This window comes from Rhipicephalus microplus, chromosome 5 (assembly GCF_043290135.1).
Source record: "Rhipicephalus microplus isolate Deutch F79 chromosome 5, USDA_Rmic, whole genome shotgun sequence".
Classification (NCBI taxonomy): Eukaryota; Metazoa; Arthropoda; class Arachnida; order Ixodida; family Ixodidae; genus Rhipicephalus; species Rhipicephalus microplus.
Window position 1 is genome coordinate 706,078 of NC_134704.1, and position 17,821 is coordinate 723,898.

The 17,821-nt window shown below is 46.3% G+C and overlaps 1 protein-coding gene across 4 annotated transcripts in view; it reads left to right on the forward strand.

Moving 5' to 3' along the window:
- LOC119175125 (ankyrin repeat domain-containing protein 16) overlaps window positions 1–17,821 on the forward strand; it is a 102,706-nt gene that overhangs the window by 59,275 nt on the left and 25,610 nt on the right. For 3 of the 4 annotated variants that reach the window (XM_037426366.2, XM_037426364.2, XM_037426363.2), the window contains 2 exons: window positions 3,839–3,997; window positions 4,059–4,137. The exons of the other annotated variant lie outside the window; for it this stretch is intronic. In XM_037426366.2, the coding sequence (XP_037282263.2) occupies window positions 3,839–3,997; window positions 4,059–4,137 (238 nt within the window). The remainder of the gene's footprint in view (window positions 1–3,838; window positions 3,998–4,058; window positions 4,138–17,821) is intronic. 4 annotated transcript variants of the gene reach the window in all.

A 17,821-nucleotide genomic window follows, 5' to 3' on the forward strand; every position in this document is an offset into this window, starting at 1 on the left:
CAAGGCACTGCCCTACCGCAATGTCGCTGCCAGCCACTGCCGCCGACATATTATCCACCCGCTAACCAGCGGACCGTCCCAAGAAAAACTGATGTGTGGCATACCGCCGACCACGGACTCCTCTGCTACCACTGCGGAAAAGCTGGCCACTTCTACCACCGCTGCCAGTACCGACAATGGACTGCGTCAACATTACTGCAAAAGGCTGGGGGGAGGAGGTGTGACATGAAATGGTGCACAAGCTGGTAAAAAAAAGTTTACAATGAATACAAGCATCGTGCCAGCGTCAACACACATCACAACTTCAGGTGCACGTTTTTAGAATAAGCGTCATGGCTGTCAACGACGAAAGAAACAAAAACAAAAAAAGTGAAGGGATAGGAGATTGCATGCGGCTGGGGTCCCACCGACGGGGAGAACTATCACAACACGTAAGAAGTGTATGCCGCCACAGTAGTTTCCCATGACTGATACCAACGGGTGCGGTTACGCGAAACATATAAGCAAACTTCGGAGCAACAGGGTCTGTATATGGACAAAATTTTAGTAGGCGCGTTGCTTATAAATGTACTCTGTCGTCCTCTATGAAAGGGAACACAGCAGCGCGTGGCTGGTGCTCTGCGGGGGTTGCCTACAGCTCCATCAACCAACAATGAAAGAAAACACTTCGCTTTCGACGTCATCTATCGGCGAACAGAATAACCAGTCATGGCCAACAAACAAGCGCAGCTGGATTACGCTCTCGCTATGATAGCACAACCGGCGATGCCTGCAGCGCATCGTCTGCTGCAAACAAATCAAACGTGATGCGCAGACGACACCCGGCACAAATAACCAGTCACGGCCAGCCTTGCGAGCGCGCCCCTCGATACCGGCCGTGACTTGTTCGCCAATAGATGACGCCGAAAGCCAACGTGTTTTCTATCGCTGCCGGTTGATGCCGCTGTAGGCGGCCGGCGCTCTGCGGCGGCCACGCGCTCCCTTGCTCCTTTTCATAAAGGAAGACTGAGTACCTTGCTTGTAATCAGTCAAAACACTTAAAAAAAAACTGCTGTATTGTTAAATTCGAGACTGTCATTTACTGATGTTCAAAATTGGAAAAGCAGTGTGTCAATGGAAATGTGCCCTATTCTTGGGAAAATATGCAATTCTATTCCCATTCCATTTCGTGCAAAAGGTGCTCAATTCCAATCCCATTTCATTATTTGGTCGCAAAAATGTGGAATGATTCTGAAGTGGCAACTCTGCAACACTGCTGTACACATTTCGCGGTCTCGACTTGAGCGTAAAAGAAAGCTGTCGACTTGACAGGTACGTTACCGTCTATTTCATAGCATGTAGTTGAAGCAGTATTGCAAGCGTATCATGGATGAAAGCGTCACTGAAACCACCCTTGTTTGCACGAATAACAACTGCCCGTGTGCATTTGTTATACGAGACGATCTACCGTTATGACTTGTTGCTACTGTGTATTCTTTATCTCGTGCATTTGTATATCGTGCCCAAGAGACTTACTGAACTGGGTTGGTCGTTGTTTCAGTAGGTAAAAAATTGGAAATTACACTTGTGACCTAGACAGCCACAATGGCGACAGCGTTTCGCAGACAAGTCCCGTTCTTGCCATTACGATACCTCATTTTGAGAGCTACGTGCCAGTGTGACTTATGTTGATTTTAGAGCTCCTCTCACAGTCACTGCTATTTCCTCTGTTGCGGCTACTGCTTGTGAACATGAGTGAGGTGCCGTGACGAGTGATATTTGAAGGCTGCTTTTGCACCTGCTATGGCAGTTACCACATGATCATGAAGGGCGGTGGTGAGCTTTGTGCCGGGACGACAGGGCGGAGCCAATGCAGCGGGACGCTGTTTGCAAATATACAGTTAGCCTATAGGTGAGTAGGAGCCTGGGGCGTACAATTGAAGTCACAGATTCAGTCCTTGCCTCGGCAAGCTGTCTTTTTGTCCGCTTTACTTCCTTCACATTTATATCACAAATATTACAATACACCTAAAACAGTAAAATTGATGTTCGCTATACCTTCCTCTGCTTCTTGTCTGCTAGTTTTCATGGAGGTTGTGTCAAAAAAATGAGCCCTCAAGATATTATCTTTCGTTTAAATAGGTGACCCTTGTGATGGCACATCTTTTAAACATGATACATATTTCTTGTGCCTTGCCGCGGTGGTCTAGTGGCTAAGGTACTCGGCTGTTGACCTGCAGGTCACGGGATCAAATCCCGGCTGCGGCGGCTGCATTTTCGATCAAGGCGGAAATGTTGTAGGCCCGTGTGCTCAGGTTTGGGTGCACGTTAAACAACCCCTGGTGGTCGAAATTTCCAGGGCCCTCCACTACGGGGCTTCACATGATCATATGGTCGTTTTGGGACATTAAATCCCACATATCATACCATATTTCTTGTGTAATCCTCCCATCGGAATCGTCTGAAATATCATTCCAAGTTTTTTTTTTAAAGATCCCAGCACATTAACATATGAATGAACAGAGATGGAGAATGGAAAAGAAAGGACAAGGCTTGCGTTAGCAAAATGAAAAGTGACACGCTGAAGGCATACCAATATTAGAAGTGTTAAAAGCTCTGGACGATTCATGCAAACCGTGCACAAAGGGACGTTGACCTACTACATAAAGCACTTTTGGTCTGACTCGTTGGCTGTTCTGAGAAAGATAACCTGAGGCCGTCGTTAATAGCAGGCTTTCATATCAAACATGGTAAAGAACATATAAGCCATAATTTTATTAAGTCAGTTGCATTAAAGTTCATCAGAGCAAAATCTAGCAGATCTGAAAGCACACTTTTTGGTGAAATGGACCTGAGTGGCTCGTGAGAAAACATTCTAAGAAATGAAAATTTTGCATGTGACAACCAAGGAAACACTTGTTTTGTTGAACCTATCTCTCATTAACAATCTCGCCAATGGTATGACCATCACTGCCTGAGTATTTTGCTTCATTCAAAACATAAGCAATTGCTCGCAATAAGAGGACCACTGTTATTGAGTGAGACATAAAGAGTAGAAAATTTTACATCTCTAGATCACAAGAAATTGCATGTGATTGAGATTATGCCTCTGATGTTACTTTTATGTTCTTACAGATAAAGACGACCTTATCAGAGTTGGCAGAAGGCTGCAAAATTCAAATTTCGTGAATAGCAGGAAACATTCTATTGTTCTCCTGGCAGTGCACTTATTTGAGAGTGATAGAAAGAGTACACGAGCACCTTTTATGCTCTGGTATTTATGACACACACAAAACTACTGAATAATTAGAAGTTGACAGAAAGTGAAAAAGATTACTGGCTGCTGTAGACTATGTAGAATATATACAGAGAAGCCCATGAGTGAACCATTAGCACTTCTAGGAGGCATCGTGCTTACCATGAAAAAGAAATTTTTACAGCTTTTTTTGGACCTGGCTGTGATCGAAGAGACATTTCTGGACTGTGACAATCATGTTCATCTGTGTCTCTTGTGAAAGCCAGACAGACAGAAAGTATGAATGACCGTGCAACACCTCTACCTCTTAAATACTTCAAGCTAACCACTTTTTATTTTTATAAAAAATCAATACCATTGTTACTGAGAATGTTTTCACGATAATGAAATCAGCCACCGACACTGTGCTTTACTTTACTTACATAGTTGGTCCCTTTCACAGCGAAGTTTTTGAAAAGGCGAGTGAACAACTCCAGTGGCCTTTAAACCAAAACTTCAGATTTCCTGCTCTATGAATTGCAATAATAGTTGGTTCACTTGTTTAGAAGAGCCCTGATGGGCAATATATTTAGATGCTTAAAAGGGTCTTTTTCATTCCAACAGGCTGACGTAACCATGATGGACATGTTGGGTAACAACAGCCTGCACCTGGCAGCACAAGCAGGTGCGGCCTCAGCAGTTTTGTCACTTGTTGAGAAATATGGGCTAGACATCAACAGCATCAACACCTGGGGACAGACTCCGCTGCATTTGTCTGCCAAGGCAGGTTTATGCTAGAAAAGTGTCTTTTGCATCAAAGATCTAATTTGCGCATATTTTCTAGGCGGGCCAAGATGACGTGGTTCAACTGCTAATTGTTCTGGGTGCTGTATGCAGTGTCAGAGATAAGAAAGGTCGCACAGGTAAGCCGGCTTGCTGTCATCTGTGCACAAAGCTGTAATTTTCCATAGCAAGGAATAATCTGTCTTAAATTATGTTATTAATTGCAAAGCATTTCTTAGTGAACCAAAGGTGCTTCGAACATTTCTGTCTGTCTGTATAGATAGATAGCTAGCTGTCTAGGGCTGGGTGCTCTCGTGGTGGCTTTCTTAACATAGTGTAAACCAAAATTGATAGGTTAGGTAAGTTGGGGGGGCGGGTATGTAGGTTAGGTTAGGCAGGGCAGGCCAAAATTGTTATGGGCAGTTTGGGTAGTTTCATGAAGATAACCGTTTACTCAGTACATGAATAACATGAAAATTCTGTCATACACATCATCCCCTTTTCTCCAGATATGTGTGGGAATATACTGTATGTCGTGGTATGCCTCACTGGTGATTGACAGTTTCATGTCTACCCAGGAACAGTGAGAACCTACGCAATTTAAATGGGAGAGGATTAAGAAAAATATTCACAGCATATCCACAGAGTGAATGATGATCAGTGGGGTGAAGCTTTGCGGGCTCTTGGCTCGAGATCCGCCTGCCTTTGTGCGCTCTTCACCACTACCTCTCGGGCTCTCAGCTTGAGATCTGCTTGCCTTTGAGCACGTTTCACAGCTGTTGAAATGTCCCTTGCCGTTTCTGGATCCTCTTGCCGGTGCACCTGTGCAGCTTCGGCTTCGCGGGCTTCCACTTTCAGGTCTTGACGGCGTGCGCGTGCTGCAGCCGCTTTTCGAGCCCTTTGATTCGCCGCCGTGTCTTCGTCCCTCATTGTGAGGCGCACAAGTGCAGTGACTGCCAGCGAAAGCGCCAAGCATGCGTCTCCAACATGATAGAGTTACTGTATATGCTAGCTTTAGGTAGCCGAGTTGCGCCACTGTTTTCCGGGCGCTGCTCACTCCGCCTGCAAGAGTTCAGTGCCCCTATTTGCCGAGCTCCATCACGTGGTCATAGGTGGTTCATTTGCACTGCGGAGAAGCCAACGTTATACAGACCAAGCAAGGTTGACAGCGACTGTTGTCATTTTCGCCGCGCTTCTTCAGTAATGTAGCCATGCTGCCTGATGGCCACGAGAAATGCAGCAGCAAATGCATTCTGTGTTCTGTTGTACTACGTAGAGCCCATGCGAATAGACGCGGGTGCAGCGGGTGTTGCTATAGAAAGATTAGTGTTCAGTCAGAAGGAATAAACGCTTGGCCATTGTCGTCGGCAGGATTTTCTGTTGGGGTGCAAATCATTGTTGCATTGCAGCTTAGGGAGAGCGAGAGCACTGGTCTAGCTTAAGTGAGGGCAAGTGCTGATGTGGCTTGAGGCGGGCAAGGGCCACTTTTCCACTTCCCTCTGACGCCCATGCACTTGACTTTTTTTTTAATCTGTCCATGGCACTGCAAAACTTGCTCTATTTTCATTAACTGCAGATGCATTAGTGAATAAATACGTTATACATGCAGAGTTGGGCAGCGTGTGTCAGCTGCATACGTCCAAATTAGTCTGGCGGTTAAAACGCTAAAAATAAAGGTAGAACTTACTCTAGAACTATTTGAATCGGCAAGGTGTTGCTGCTAGTGCGTGAATTTAATGCAGCTTTGAATCCTTAAACGAAAAGACCATTGGACATGACTGGGTTGTTGAACGACGATTCACATCAATTATCGTGAGCCACGATTTTAATACGATCGTAATACGATATGTGCGCTTAAAGCAAGCGTCGCACGGCCACTCTCGATCGCTATCTAGCTCGATTCAGTTGAAGGCTACACAGCTTTAGCTGGTTAACTCACACAGTTAACAAATGAGCCCAACGCGATAAAAATGTTCCATCCCTGGTTCGCTAGTGTTCAAGAGTGAAAAATAATTTTATATATGTTAATGGGGAAAACAGTGCAAAAGAAGCTGAAGCTAATGTGTGGCCTACTATAAATATACATATGTACCACTGGTTCAATGAGCTGACACACGTTTTTTCACTATTACTTACAAAAGACATAAGCATAAAATCAAGGCTTTCAGGCGTGACCAGAGCAACTGAGTTTGTCTCGTACCTTCATGAAAAATAGAAAGTAAGCAAAAAAAATAATAAAGCAACGCTATAAGCACGAGTGCTGCTCCTATGCGGGTGGTGAGTGGCTTTCCCGCGAGACATTTGAACCCAAGATGGCGTACCTTGGCGCAACTCTGCTATTTAAAGGTAGCATATACAGTAACTCTACAACGCGAGTGCCCTCAGCGTCATCTAATAAGCAATTCGAGTATTAGCGGAGCGAGCGCCACAGTGCCATATAGTGAGCACTCTGCGTATTAAGGTGGCTACGACAACGATGATTAACATGTCGGCGATGGTGAAAACCTGTCGAGTGTCCATATAATTCCTATCGTACATTTTGTTCACTTAATTGCCGGGCAATGGCACCACAGCGCATCTAAATTTCCTCGTGGTTCTCATGTCGGCTGTGTCATTCAATTACCGGAACATAAGTTTTAAATTTTTCATACAGCCCGATTGGTTTAGTATGAAGATAGCTTTTCTTACATTAACCCATCTTTAGTATTCAGTTGCTGTTCATGTTGGATGTGGTGTCTTAATCACATTTTGAACATCGCAACGTTTTAACAATAAACTTTTTTCTTTCATGTGGGGTCTAGTAGCTGTTCAGAGTGCCACTTATGTTTTCTCCGAGTTGCTGTGCTTTCAGCTTTAATGTTGTAAGGCTTAATATATATCAATTTGAGGAAAGTCTGGTCGCTTGATCAGCACTGCATGCTTAGAAGACTCACTGAAATTTTTGTGTTTACCAGAAAGCAAAAATTTTAATTAACAGCTATGTGTGACCCGAGAAATCTGCTCCAAAACAAATTTTGATGCTTAAAAACACCCCTTTTGGTGCTCCAGAGATGCTCCAAAACTCCCTTACTGCGCCAAAGCTGCTCCAAAAAGACTGGAGCCCGCTTCCACCCCTGAGTGTGCATAATTTACACAATATTCCATTTTACTGTTTGAGGCCCTGTGGTCCCTTGTTTCATTACCGTTTATGAAAGTGTTAATTAAGTAATTGGCCATTTGGATGCAGATTCCCTTCCAAGTTGCTGAAAACATACAGCGGTTCCTGTCGTCTTTGCCAAAAGGGCCATATACAAAGCATCTGAAGGACTCGTCACAGGCGTATTCAGAAGGGGAAATTTCGCAGCATGAACATTCTTATGGGGCTAATAAGCACTCAGTATCTGGACGCAATATGTTTAAGGGGGGACGCGGCCTTTGAAAACCAAAAAATCGCGAAAAAGTCGGTTTTTGAAAAACCACATTTTTGGGTTGTATGTCTCATAAACTACCTATTCTGTAATTATCAGCACCTAATTCAACCGCAAAGTGCAAAAAAAATACTATTTTCGAGGCCGCAAATCCCGAAATCAAACCAAACTTCGCGCGCGCGCCATTCCCGGACCATGCGGTTGTCCCGCGCCATCTTGGTGTTGTTTTGACCGTGAATTCTTTCTCTCTCGTTCGCCGCCTTGCAAAATGGCATCGGCAGCACAGTTGAGACGCTATTGGCGTTTTCCCGCGACGCGATGCGGAGCGCTGATTGGCTAGAGCAGCGCATTCATATCTTGCGGGAGAAAGCGTGCCCGCCATTGGCTGCTGTGCAGCAGCGGGGGCGGTCGCTCCTCTCGATGGCGCGTCCAGCGCGCTCGCTTCTTTGTTGCTCTCTGCTCCGTCCGCCTCGACAGACGGCTGCTTACGAGCCGCTCTTCACCTTGTGCTATCTTTTCGATCATTTTCTCTCGTTTTTTTTTTTCTTTTTGCACTAGTTCTGTGCCTTTCGTCTTTGTTGTTGCGGGCGATGCCGGCAACGAAGCCGAAGTCAGTGCGGAAGTCCGGTGCGCGGAGGCGCGCTATGCGGCTTGTACGATCATCAAAATTCCGCTATTCTGCTGCGGGTGCCGACTGCGTAGACGCTTGCAGCGACGGAACTGTGTTGTCAGCTGTCGCCAGTCGAGAATCCGACACATCGAGTGTGGCTGGAGCCGCAAATGCACCGATTGTTTCCGAGATCGCCGGGCTCGACACGTGCTCCGAATCGATGCCATCCAGTGTGACACCGAGTGCTTCTGATATCGCCGGACCCAGCACTTCGTCTGAATCGGTGCCATCGAGCGTGACACCGAGTGCTTCTGATATCGCCGGACCCAGCACTTCGTCTGAATCGGTGCCGCCATCGAGCGTGAGTGGACCGTCGCTTCATCTGCGGACGCGTTTCCTACCGAAGGAAGAAATCGATGCGAATGCGAAACGTCGTGACGCCGTTCGCGCTGAACTTGAGTCTACGCCGGCGACGCAGAAGAAATTTCAACTGATGCAGCCGGCTCTTGCACCTGCAGTGACAAGTGAGGGCACACATTTTTCGCTCGTTCAAATGAACATCTTTAACGTCGTGCTCAGCCGCACAGTGTGCAAAGAATGTTTGAAAGGTGCTATGACTGTCCGAGAGAGCACCAAGCTTGGACTTGCAACAAAACTTGAAGTCGTGTGTGCCTCTTGTGGCACTGTCGATAAATTATGGACATCACCGCGCAAAAAGGACTCGCAGGCCTTCGATGTAAATGTCCGCGCCATAATGGCTATAAAGCAAATAGGCAAGGGACAAACAGCTCTTAATGACTTTTGGGCTGCCATGAACGTCTCTTACAGAGGTCTTCACCACAGGACGTTTCAAAAAGCACTTGAAAGAGACGTTCAGGAAGCCAGAGGCCACTGCTTTGGAGAAGTTTTATGCTGATTCTGCCACAGCAGTGATCAAAACATATGAAGAAATGGACCCCAGCTTCTGCAAGGACATCACCGTAGTGTACGATGGCACATGGCATAAGCGGGGTCACACATCACACATCGGAGTGGGATCGGTAATTGACTTCTTTACAGGTCTCATCTTGGATGCTGTAGTTCTTTCAAACCACTGCCTTGGATGCCAAACAGGGCCCAAACCTGGAGATGCAGCATACGAGAGCTGGCAGAAGCACCACATTTGCCAGAAAAACACAGACGCAAAATCGGGAAGCATGGAAGTGGAGGCAGGCTTGACTCTCTTTAGGCGGTCTGTATCCAAGCATGGCCTGCGGTACACCACTCTTGTGTCCGACGGAGACAGCCGTACCTTCGCTGCCCTCACAGAAGAGAATGTGTACGGGCTAGTGCCAATTGTAAAAGAAGAATGTCTGAACCATGTTCAGAAAAGGATTGGAAGTGCTCTTCGAAACATTGTGCAGAAAAGTGATAAGCCACTGAGTGGGAAGGGGAAGCTGACTGAAGCCCTCATTGAAAAGCTGACAGGATATTATGGTTGGGCCCTGAGAAACAATTCAACTGACCTAACAGCCATGCAGCGTGCAGTGATGGCAACATATCACCACGTCACATCGACTGACCAAGACCCTCACCATGAACTTTGCCCAGAGGGGGCTCAATCGTGGTGCCGCCATAGAGCTGCAGAGGCAAAGCGTGAGCCACAGCCAAAACATAAACACAGCCTACCGGACTATGTCGCTGCAGCTATGCTGCCCATCTACGAAAGACTGTCACAAAAGTCGCTTCTTCAGCGCTGCCTGGGAGCGAAGACGCAAAATGCATCAGAATCATTCCACTCCATTCTGTGGTCTCTGATGCCGAAGGAACAACACTCATCCTTGATCGCGGTAGAAACAGCGCTGCATGAAGCAGTGCTGCGCTACAATGCCGGCTGCTGCAAAGCAACCCAAGTGATATCGGACTCCATTGGACTTCAGCCAGGTCATCTGGCCATCCAGCGAGCTCGTGAAAAAGACGCTTTACGCCTAAAAAAGAATTCTAAAAGACACCAAGAGAAGATGGAGGCCAGGCAAAAGAAGAAATGAGTGCGCCAGGACACTTCTAGCTACTGTGCTGGAGCTTTTTGAAGAAAACACGTGTTTTGAACTTTCTCGGCCTGTTTTCTCAGAACGGATTTTTTTGCTAGTTGTGGTGCTGAGGAAAGCAAGAACTCGAAAACCGTTCATCAGATTTGTGTGCCGTTTTTTTATTCTGTTCCTGAATGACCTTGCAAGGGCGTAACAAGCTCCTTTTTTTGAAAATTGGTGCTGTTAATTTATAATAAACAATTAATTTTTGATGAATCTGGTCATTACTGGTTACATCAAATTCAAAGTTGCGTGAAAATTTTTTGGGGGGGGGGGGAATTAAAAAAAACGGCTTTGTAGCGCCCTGGGATAGCTATCAAGGAATGACCACAATGAATTTCAGCTTTCTACTATGTCCTGGGATTTCTCACGGCTCTTCCTCAGGCACCCATGTGAAGCACCCAGTTAGACCTCAATAACTCTGGAACTAAGAAACACAGCTTCGTGAAACTTAGCAGTTGTGCTAGTTTTATTGTAGTGAACAACCCCTGAAAGTTTCATCCAGATATCTTAAAAAATAAAAAAGTTCGGTCTCCAGGGTAGCCTCCCCCCTTAAGCCAGAAAACGATAAGTAATGCTATGCAAGGCCGTTAATGGTTTGGGCTAGCTGGTAATCCATTATTAAACTTCTCAGTGCTAGAACTTCTGACAACTAACGCAAGAGACGAGAACGAGCGCAGACTTTCAACTAATTTATTACTACTACGATGCACATATATATGTTACAAAAGAGACAATAATATCACTTGCTTAATTAAGCCGAAACAAACAAAAAACACACAAAACCAAAAAGTCAAAAGAGACTGCAAGAAACCCCGTGCTCACCTCGGACCCTCGCGTGCCGAATTTAAAAACGCCAATTCTTTTTCAAATAACGCTATTGATGGTTTGCTGATGCAGCTGCCTCGAGCAATTGCTGCAGGTTTGATTAAAAGTCTTGTGCCTTCGTTAGGGTGGGACGCGAGAATCTTTGTCTTTTCGAACAATGGCTGGCACCCACATTCGAAACAATGAGCGGCCAAAAAATCGTCCCATCCTGCACTTCTTACGTTCTGGCAATGTTCCTGAAGTCTTACATTAAGGCACCTGCCTGACTGACCTACAAACTCAAGTACCTCTGTCTTGTGGACTTAATTGAGCACCTACATTGAGCCATGATGACCATTTGGTTGAACACATTTATGAAGACGTAGAGTCAGCCATTAATAAAGTAAAGACATACTATACTATTCTTATGGGCGATTTTAATGCCAAAGTAGGCAAGAAACAGGCCGGAGACCATACAGTGGGAGAATATGGCATCGGCTCTAGAAATGCCAAAGGGGAGTTATTAATAGAGTTTGCTGAACATAATTAATCACAAATTATGAATACCTTCTTCAGAAAACGAGCTAACCGTAAGTGGACGTGGCGAAGTCCTAATGGCGAAACTAAAAATGAAGTTGATTTCATTCTGTGTGCACACTCAGACATTGTACAGAATGTAGAAGTGGTTGCCAAGATTAGATGCAGTGACCATAGATTGGTAAGAGCTTGTATTTACCTAGATTTAAAGAAGCAAAGACAAAATTTGATACACAAGAAGCCAATTAATGAACTGGCGATGACAGGAAAAATACAGGAATTCAGTGTTTTGCTTCAGAATCGATTCAAGGCATTAAATGAGATAACCGACATAAGCATTGACACAATGAATGATAATATTACTACAGTCGAGCCCACATATAACAGCCCCACTTAAAACTAACAATATCTGCGTGACCGTGAAAAGCTATATTGGTTCAATGGCACAAAATTGCACTTATAACGAACGTCTCCGAGCACCGCTGATCGGTTACAGCGAACGGAGTCGGTGCTCTGCCGACTTCCCGGGAAACCATTTTCGACCACCGATCAGGCATTAACGAGGTGCCCATAGATTCTTATTGTTAAACGTTGACTCTGCCTATGCGCCCCTCTAGTTGCTGCTATTTCTGACCGCTTTTTGTTATGCACCCCTCCGTCCTTTGTTTCCCCCGCTACTACGAGCACCCCGCATCGCCAGACGAGGCCTGTGTTTTTACACTACCACCGATTTTTCGAAGACCGATCGGCCATCTACCCTGTTTTTGATTGCTGGTACTGTCGTTGGCGTCGCTGGCCTGGAGTGATCAGACCATTTGCCAACATTGTCGGCCACCTACTGTATCCGATCGTCTGCGTCTAGTGCACACGTGTACACTAACCCACCAACTCTGATAATTCACGATTCGTTTCGTGTTTCGGGCTTGTTCTCACTCACTTCGCACTCGGCTCAGCATGCCCTCTGCACGCGTGTGGAAGCGCGAAAACAACTGTTAATTTGTGCGGAACGAATCACGAAATATTGAAGTTGGTGAGGCCACGCAAACCCGTCGGTGCAACAAAACGATTTTCTGACCACAACCTCTGATTCTTTGAACACCGCCGCGCGCACCGATCAAGGCGGCCGTGCTTTGACTTCTGCGCGCGCAGGCACTCTTTAAAGTTTTCTTCATGAGAGTTGCGTATTTCGCGGACCTTTCAAGCAAGCTACCCAACCTGCCTCCTTCCTGCATGTTTTGGTTTTCAAGGTCGCCCTCTCGTCTCGTGCTCTCCTCTCTTCACTCATCGCAACTCCTTGCTCTTCTTCTCTCACCAAGCTGCTCTCCTCTCTTGATCACAACCCCTTTGCACATCTCCACTGCTCTGCGACGCCAGCCACGCTAACTCGAATTAGTTTCGTTTTCTGACTAGAAGCGGGCCCAGAGCTGTTCCACGCATCATGGCATGTGTGTCACGTGTGCGTGTCTGGCTCACATTTGGTGTGCGTGTGTGGTCAGGATGGCTGATGGGGGGACTTGCACCCTTTTTCCTGCCGCTCAACAAAACGTCGAAAGCGTGGACACTTAGCTTGAGCGTAATCCACGTGTTAGGTGCCGCCTTGCTCATAGCTGTTGACCACCTGGCAGCCAACTTGCCGCATCGGGAGTCTTGGTATTCAGCTGTCGAGATGGTGAATATTTCATGGGCAACCGTGAGGGCTACATGCGCGCGAAATTGTTTTTGCGAGGTCGACATCGGGCCCGATGCCGAGCCTGAAGCTTCCGAACAAGATCACTCTGGCAGCGATTTGTGGCAGTGCGTCATCGACTCCAAATTGGGAGAGTGGGTGGGACATCTGTAGCATTGGTTTAATTACAGCCGATGATGATGCCGACCCTGCGGAATCGTGCACAGATCAGGGCATTGTGAATGAACTTCGTGGCGAGAGCGATTCAAAGGAATCTGATTGCAAGAACAACGGAACTTTGGAGCCAGTGCCTCATGAAGCTTATGCCACGGGCCTCGTCGAACGAGCACCCTGCCATTTTAAATGAACTCGAGACTGCCTTTATCGCTTCTGCTCTTCGAAACACGTGGATCACGGATTTTTTGGGCAAAAAAGTTTGTGTTTTCACTCGCAACTTTTTTAAAAGCTGTGTTTCATTTACTACGAACTTCGGGATACAGCGAACAGATGCTGCGTCAGGCCCAGGTTCGTTATCAGCGTGCTCGACTGTAGTATCATCAAAGAGTGTGCAATTGAAGTTGTAGATTCAGCCACTAGACGGGAAACTGGTAAACTAGCAAACGAAAAATCTTATTAAGAGACGACAAACGATGAAAGCCTCAAACGCAACCAACAAGTGGAGCTTTCGAAGTTAATAGGCCTAAAGTAGCCGACATCAGGAGGTATACCATGGAAAAAATTGAGCAGGCTGTAAAAAGCGGCAACAGCCTAAAAGCTGCGAAGGCAGACTTATGCATAGGCATAAATCGGATGTATGCATTGAGAAACTAGGAAGGCAATGTCATAACCAATATGGTTAGGACAGTTGAGATGGCGGAGGAGTTCTACAGTGAGCTGTACAGAAGTCAAAAGAACCAAAATGGTATTGTGAGAAACCATAGTAGTCCAGGAGAATACGACATCCTACTTGTAACGAGAGGAAGTAAGGAAAGCCCTAGAAGGAATGCAAAGAGGCAAAGCCGCCGGTGAGGATGAAGTAACGATGGACGTCCTGAAAGATGGCGGAGAAATTGTGTTTGAAAAAATTAGCCACCTTATACACAAAGTGTCTCTTGAAATAAGGGTAGTGGAGGCTAACAGTGTCATCAGGGGTATCAGCTGGCAGCTCGGATACAGCGTAATGGAGGTGCATTATGATGTGTGCGAGCCCGACGCGCGCCCCTTTGCACAAGATGGCATTCCTTATAGTGGTGCCATGGGCAGGAGGGTTGATAATAGGATGGGTCACCAAGCCACAGCTTTTTAGGGGTACCCAGAGCCCTGAGGCTAACAGTGTAGCCAAAGACAATTCTAAAGGGGCACCAATACTCAAGCCACATGGGTTCCGTGGGAGAAGAAATCAGCGTAAGCACGAGGGCTGAGCTAAATCAGACGTAGGGTATATTAACATGCAGGGTGGCAGAAATAGCTTAAAGCGAGAAAGGATAGAAGAGCAGTTAAGACAGGAGGAGCTGATAGTATATGGGGTTGTGGAGACACACCTTCGGGACATGGAGCAATCACCTAGCAATCCGCCCTGCAGGGGCATCTGCGCAAGTAGGCGTTTAGTGTGTAGCAACACCACGGACCCGAGCTAACGGGGATTTCCGACCTCTTCCACGCCTAGCCGTGCGTGGCTTTGCCATGTCTGGGAAAAAGGGGAACCAGGGGGTTGAGCCGACGCCGAGTGATTGGACCTTTAAGCCCCCCGGCAGAGGCCAAACACCTCTTTGGCCCCAGTTTCACGTAGACGGCTCCCCTGGGCTGACCCACCCAGGGGAAATTGGCAGTCGCCTTTTCCTATCCCTCTCTCCCTATGTCACAGTCTTTTCTCTCTTTCAATCTTTCCTGTCATCTCCTCACTTCTTTTTGCTTTCTTCTTCCAGGCTGCAAAGGTTAACCTTGTCTATGCGCCCTCTCTTGGTCACATAATATTGGGTTATAGTGGCTTGGTACAGCTGGGGCTGGCATGCCTTCTTATATTCTAAGAGAACTTGTTGTTGGGCTAGTTGGTAGATCATTTCGAAAAGTTAATTAGAGCGCGAAAACTTGACACGATCACTCACACATGCACACACCCATGCATCAAACACACAGCGCTCACTTCCAACTGATTTATTCATAGCTCGAAGGCTTGAATATATACAGGACACATTGCGCGCACACACACCAAAGAAGGCCAACAGCAACATTATCAAAACGTACAGTTAATCAATGTGTTAATCAATGAACTTCAGTTTATCGCTCTAAGGCGATGACATTGATTAACTGTACGTTTTGATAATGTTGCTGTTGGCCTTCTTTGGTGTGTGTGCGCACAATGTGTCCTGTATATATTCAAGCCTTCGAGCTATGAATAAACCAGTTGGAAGTGAGCGCTGTGTGTTTGATGCATGGGTGTGTGCGTGTGTGAGTGATCGTGTCAAGTTTTCGCGCTCTAATTAACTTTTCGAAATGCCTTCTTATAATTGCGCTGCCGCGTCCCTATGTTGGGCTCCATATTGGGTGGCTGGCATGGCTGCCAAATTTATAGTTATTTAATGGCCTCTTTTTCATTTCCCAAACTGTCTGATTGCCCTCCCCCTAAGAGGGGGCGCACCGAAGGAACGCTGAATGTCTTGAAGCCAAAAAAAAGTTTTCCTCCACTTCCATGTGATTTACTGTGAAACACAAAAAAAATGCAAGAACAATCTTTCCGTTTGTCGTTTCGAAATGCCTCACCAATACCCTTGGTCCAGGTTTTAAAGCTGACGGCGACCTTCTTCTTGAGGATCAAAGCAAGGCCCAGAATGAAAACCTGATAAAACTCACTTCTTTTGGAACCACACTTGTATCTATCACCCACATCGTTCCCTGAACAGTTCCCGAGGCGTAGTATCTGATCGAGACCTAATTAACCTGACAGAGTAAGCTCCTTAAGGGCTGGAACGAACAGCACGTGAGGCATGTACATAGAATTACGATTAGGTCTGACAATAAGGAAACCCCGACAAAGCACCTCATTCTTACATTTTGAACAAGCGTACTTCCAGAATATATCGAAACAGGCTACTTGGAGTTAAAGGTCCGATTCTACATCCCCAATCCCCGGTGTTGTTTTAAGTGGCAGCGTTTTGGCCACGACTCTGAGAGCTGTCACGGCCATCAAACCTGTGCAAAGTGTAGTTCGCACGAACACGCTACAGACACGTGTGAAGAAGAAACTCCCCATTGCGCAAACTGCGACGGTGGACACCCCACTTACTCTCGCACATGCGCAACGTGGAAACTTGAAAAAGAAATACTTACACTCAAAGTAAATGAAAACATCTCGTTTAGGGAGGCGCACAAGCGTTTATCCTTGCAGGGTTTTTCGTTTGCGGAGGTGGCACGAAAGGCGGCAGTGCCACCAAAATCCGCGGCGCCCGTACGTATCACACAAACGGGATAGGTGGCAGTGCCATTCACTCCCTCAACGGAAGTAGCACAGGCTCTTCCGCCATCAGAAGGCTTGCTGGCCTCCGGACCTGAAGCTCCAGGACCTTCTGTTTTGACAGATTGCCCTAAGACTGTCGTGTCCGCATGCGTGAACCGCGAGTGGGTATCCAGCACCTCGTCCGAGGTGATGAACACAACAGCAAGTCCAACGATGTCTTCGGAGCCGAAGAAGAGGTGCGGCTCTTTGGAGCGCGCCAGAAAGTAAAGGACCATTATCACAGGGCCTGACAAAAGCTCGACTTAATGCAATAGTTCTTTTAGTATACACAGCACTCGTTCACACTCATATTGGATACACAACTTATACAATGGAACGTCAGAGGACTGCTTAGAAACCTCGACGATATCCAGCAACTTTTACACAAACACTCGCCAAAAGTACTGTGTGTACAAAAGATACACTTAAACTCTAAAGACACCAATTTCCTAAGTTGTTATGTAATATTCAAAAAGGATCGCAATGATGCTTTAGAGTCATCTGGTGGGGTGGCCATTGTAGTTGATGAGGGTATTTTATGTACACATTTACCACTACAAACATCCCTTGAGGCAGTGGCTGTTCGAGCAGTTCTTTTGAACAAACTCGTCACCATCTGCTCTCTTTACATACCTCCACTGTGCCGCCTTGAAAAACATAAATTGCGGCCCTTGATAGATGAACTGCCTGAGCCTATCTGGTTTTTGGAGACTTTAATGCACATAGTAGTTTATGCGGTGATTCTCGCCGCAATGCACAAGGCTAGTCATCTAATTGAACAGTTCCTTTTCCCATCCGGCACTTGTCTTTTGAATCGAAACCAACCAACATATTACAGGCTGGCCAACAACACCTACTCTTTCATAGATCTCAGCGTTACATCCCCTTCACTCTTACCCCTACTCTAATGGAAAGTCGTCAATAATCCTTACAGAAGACATCACTTTCCAATAATCTTCAGCACATCACTAGATAATGCATGTCCTCCACGGATTATCAGATGGTAGATTGACAAGGTCTACTGGAAAGAGTATCGATAAGCTACTCACATAAGTTGGCCTAACATACAAGGCTTAAGCGTATATGCAGCTGTTGACTCCTTTACCGCTTTTTTAATTGATGCTGCAACAAAATGTATCCTGCAAATGGGACTCTGCGTAAAACGACCACTCCCTTGGTGGAATGGCGAGTGTCGAAATGCACGCAAAAAGCAAAATAAAGTGTGGAGGCTACTT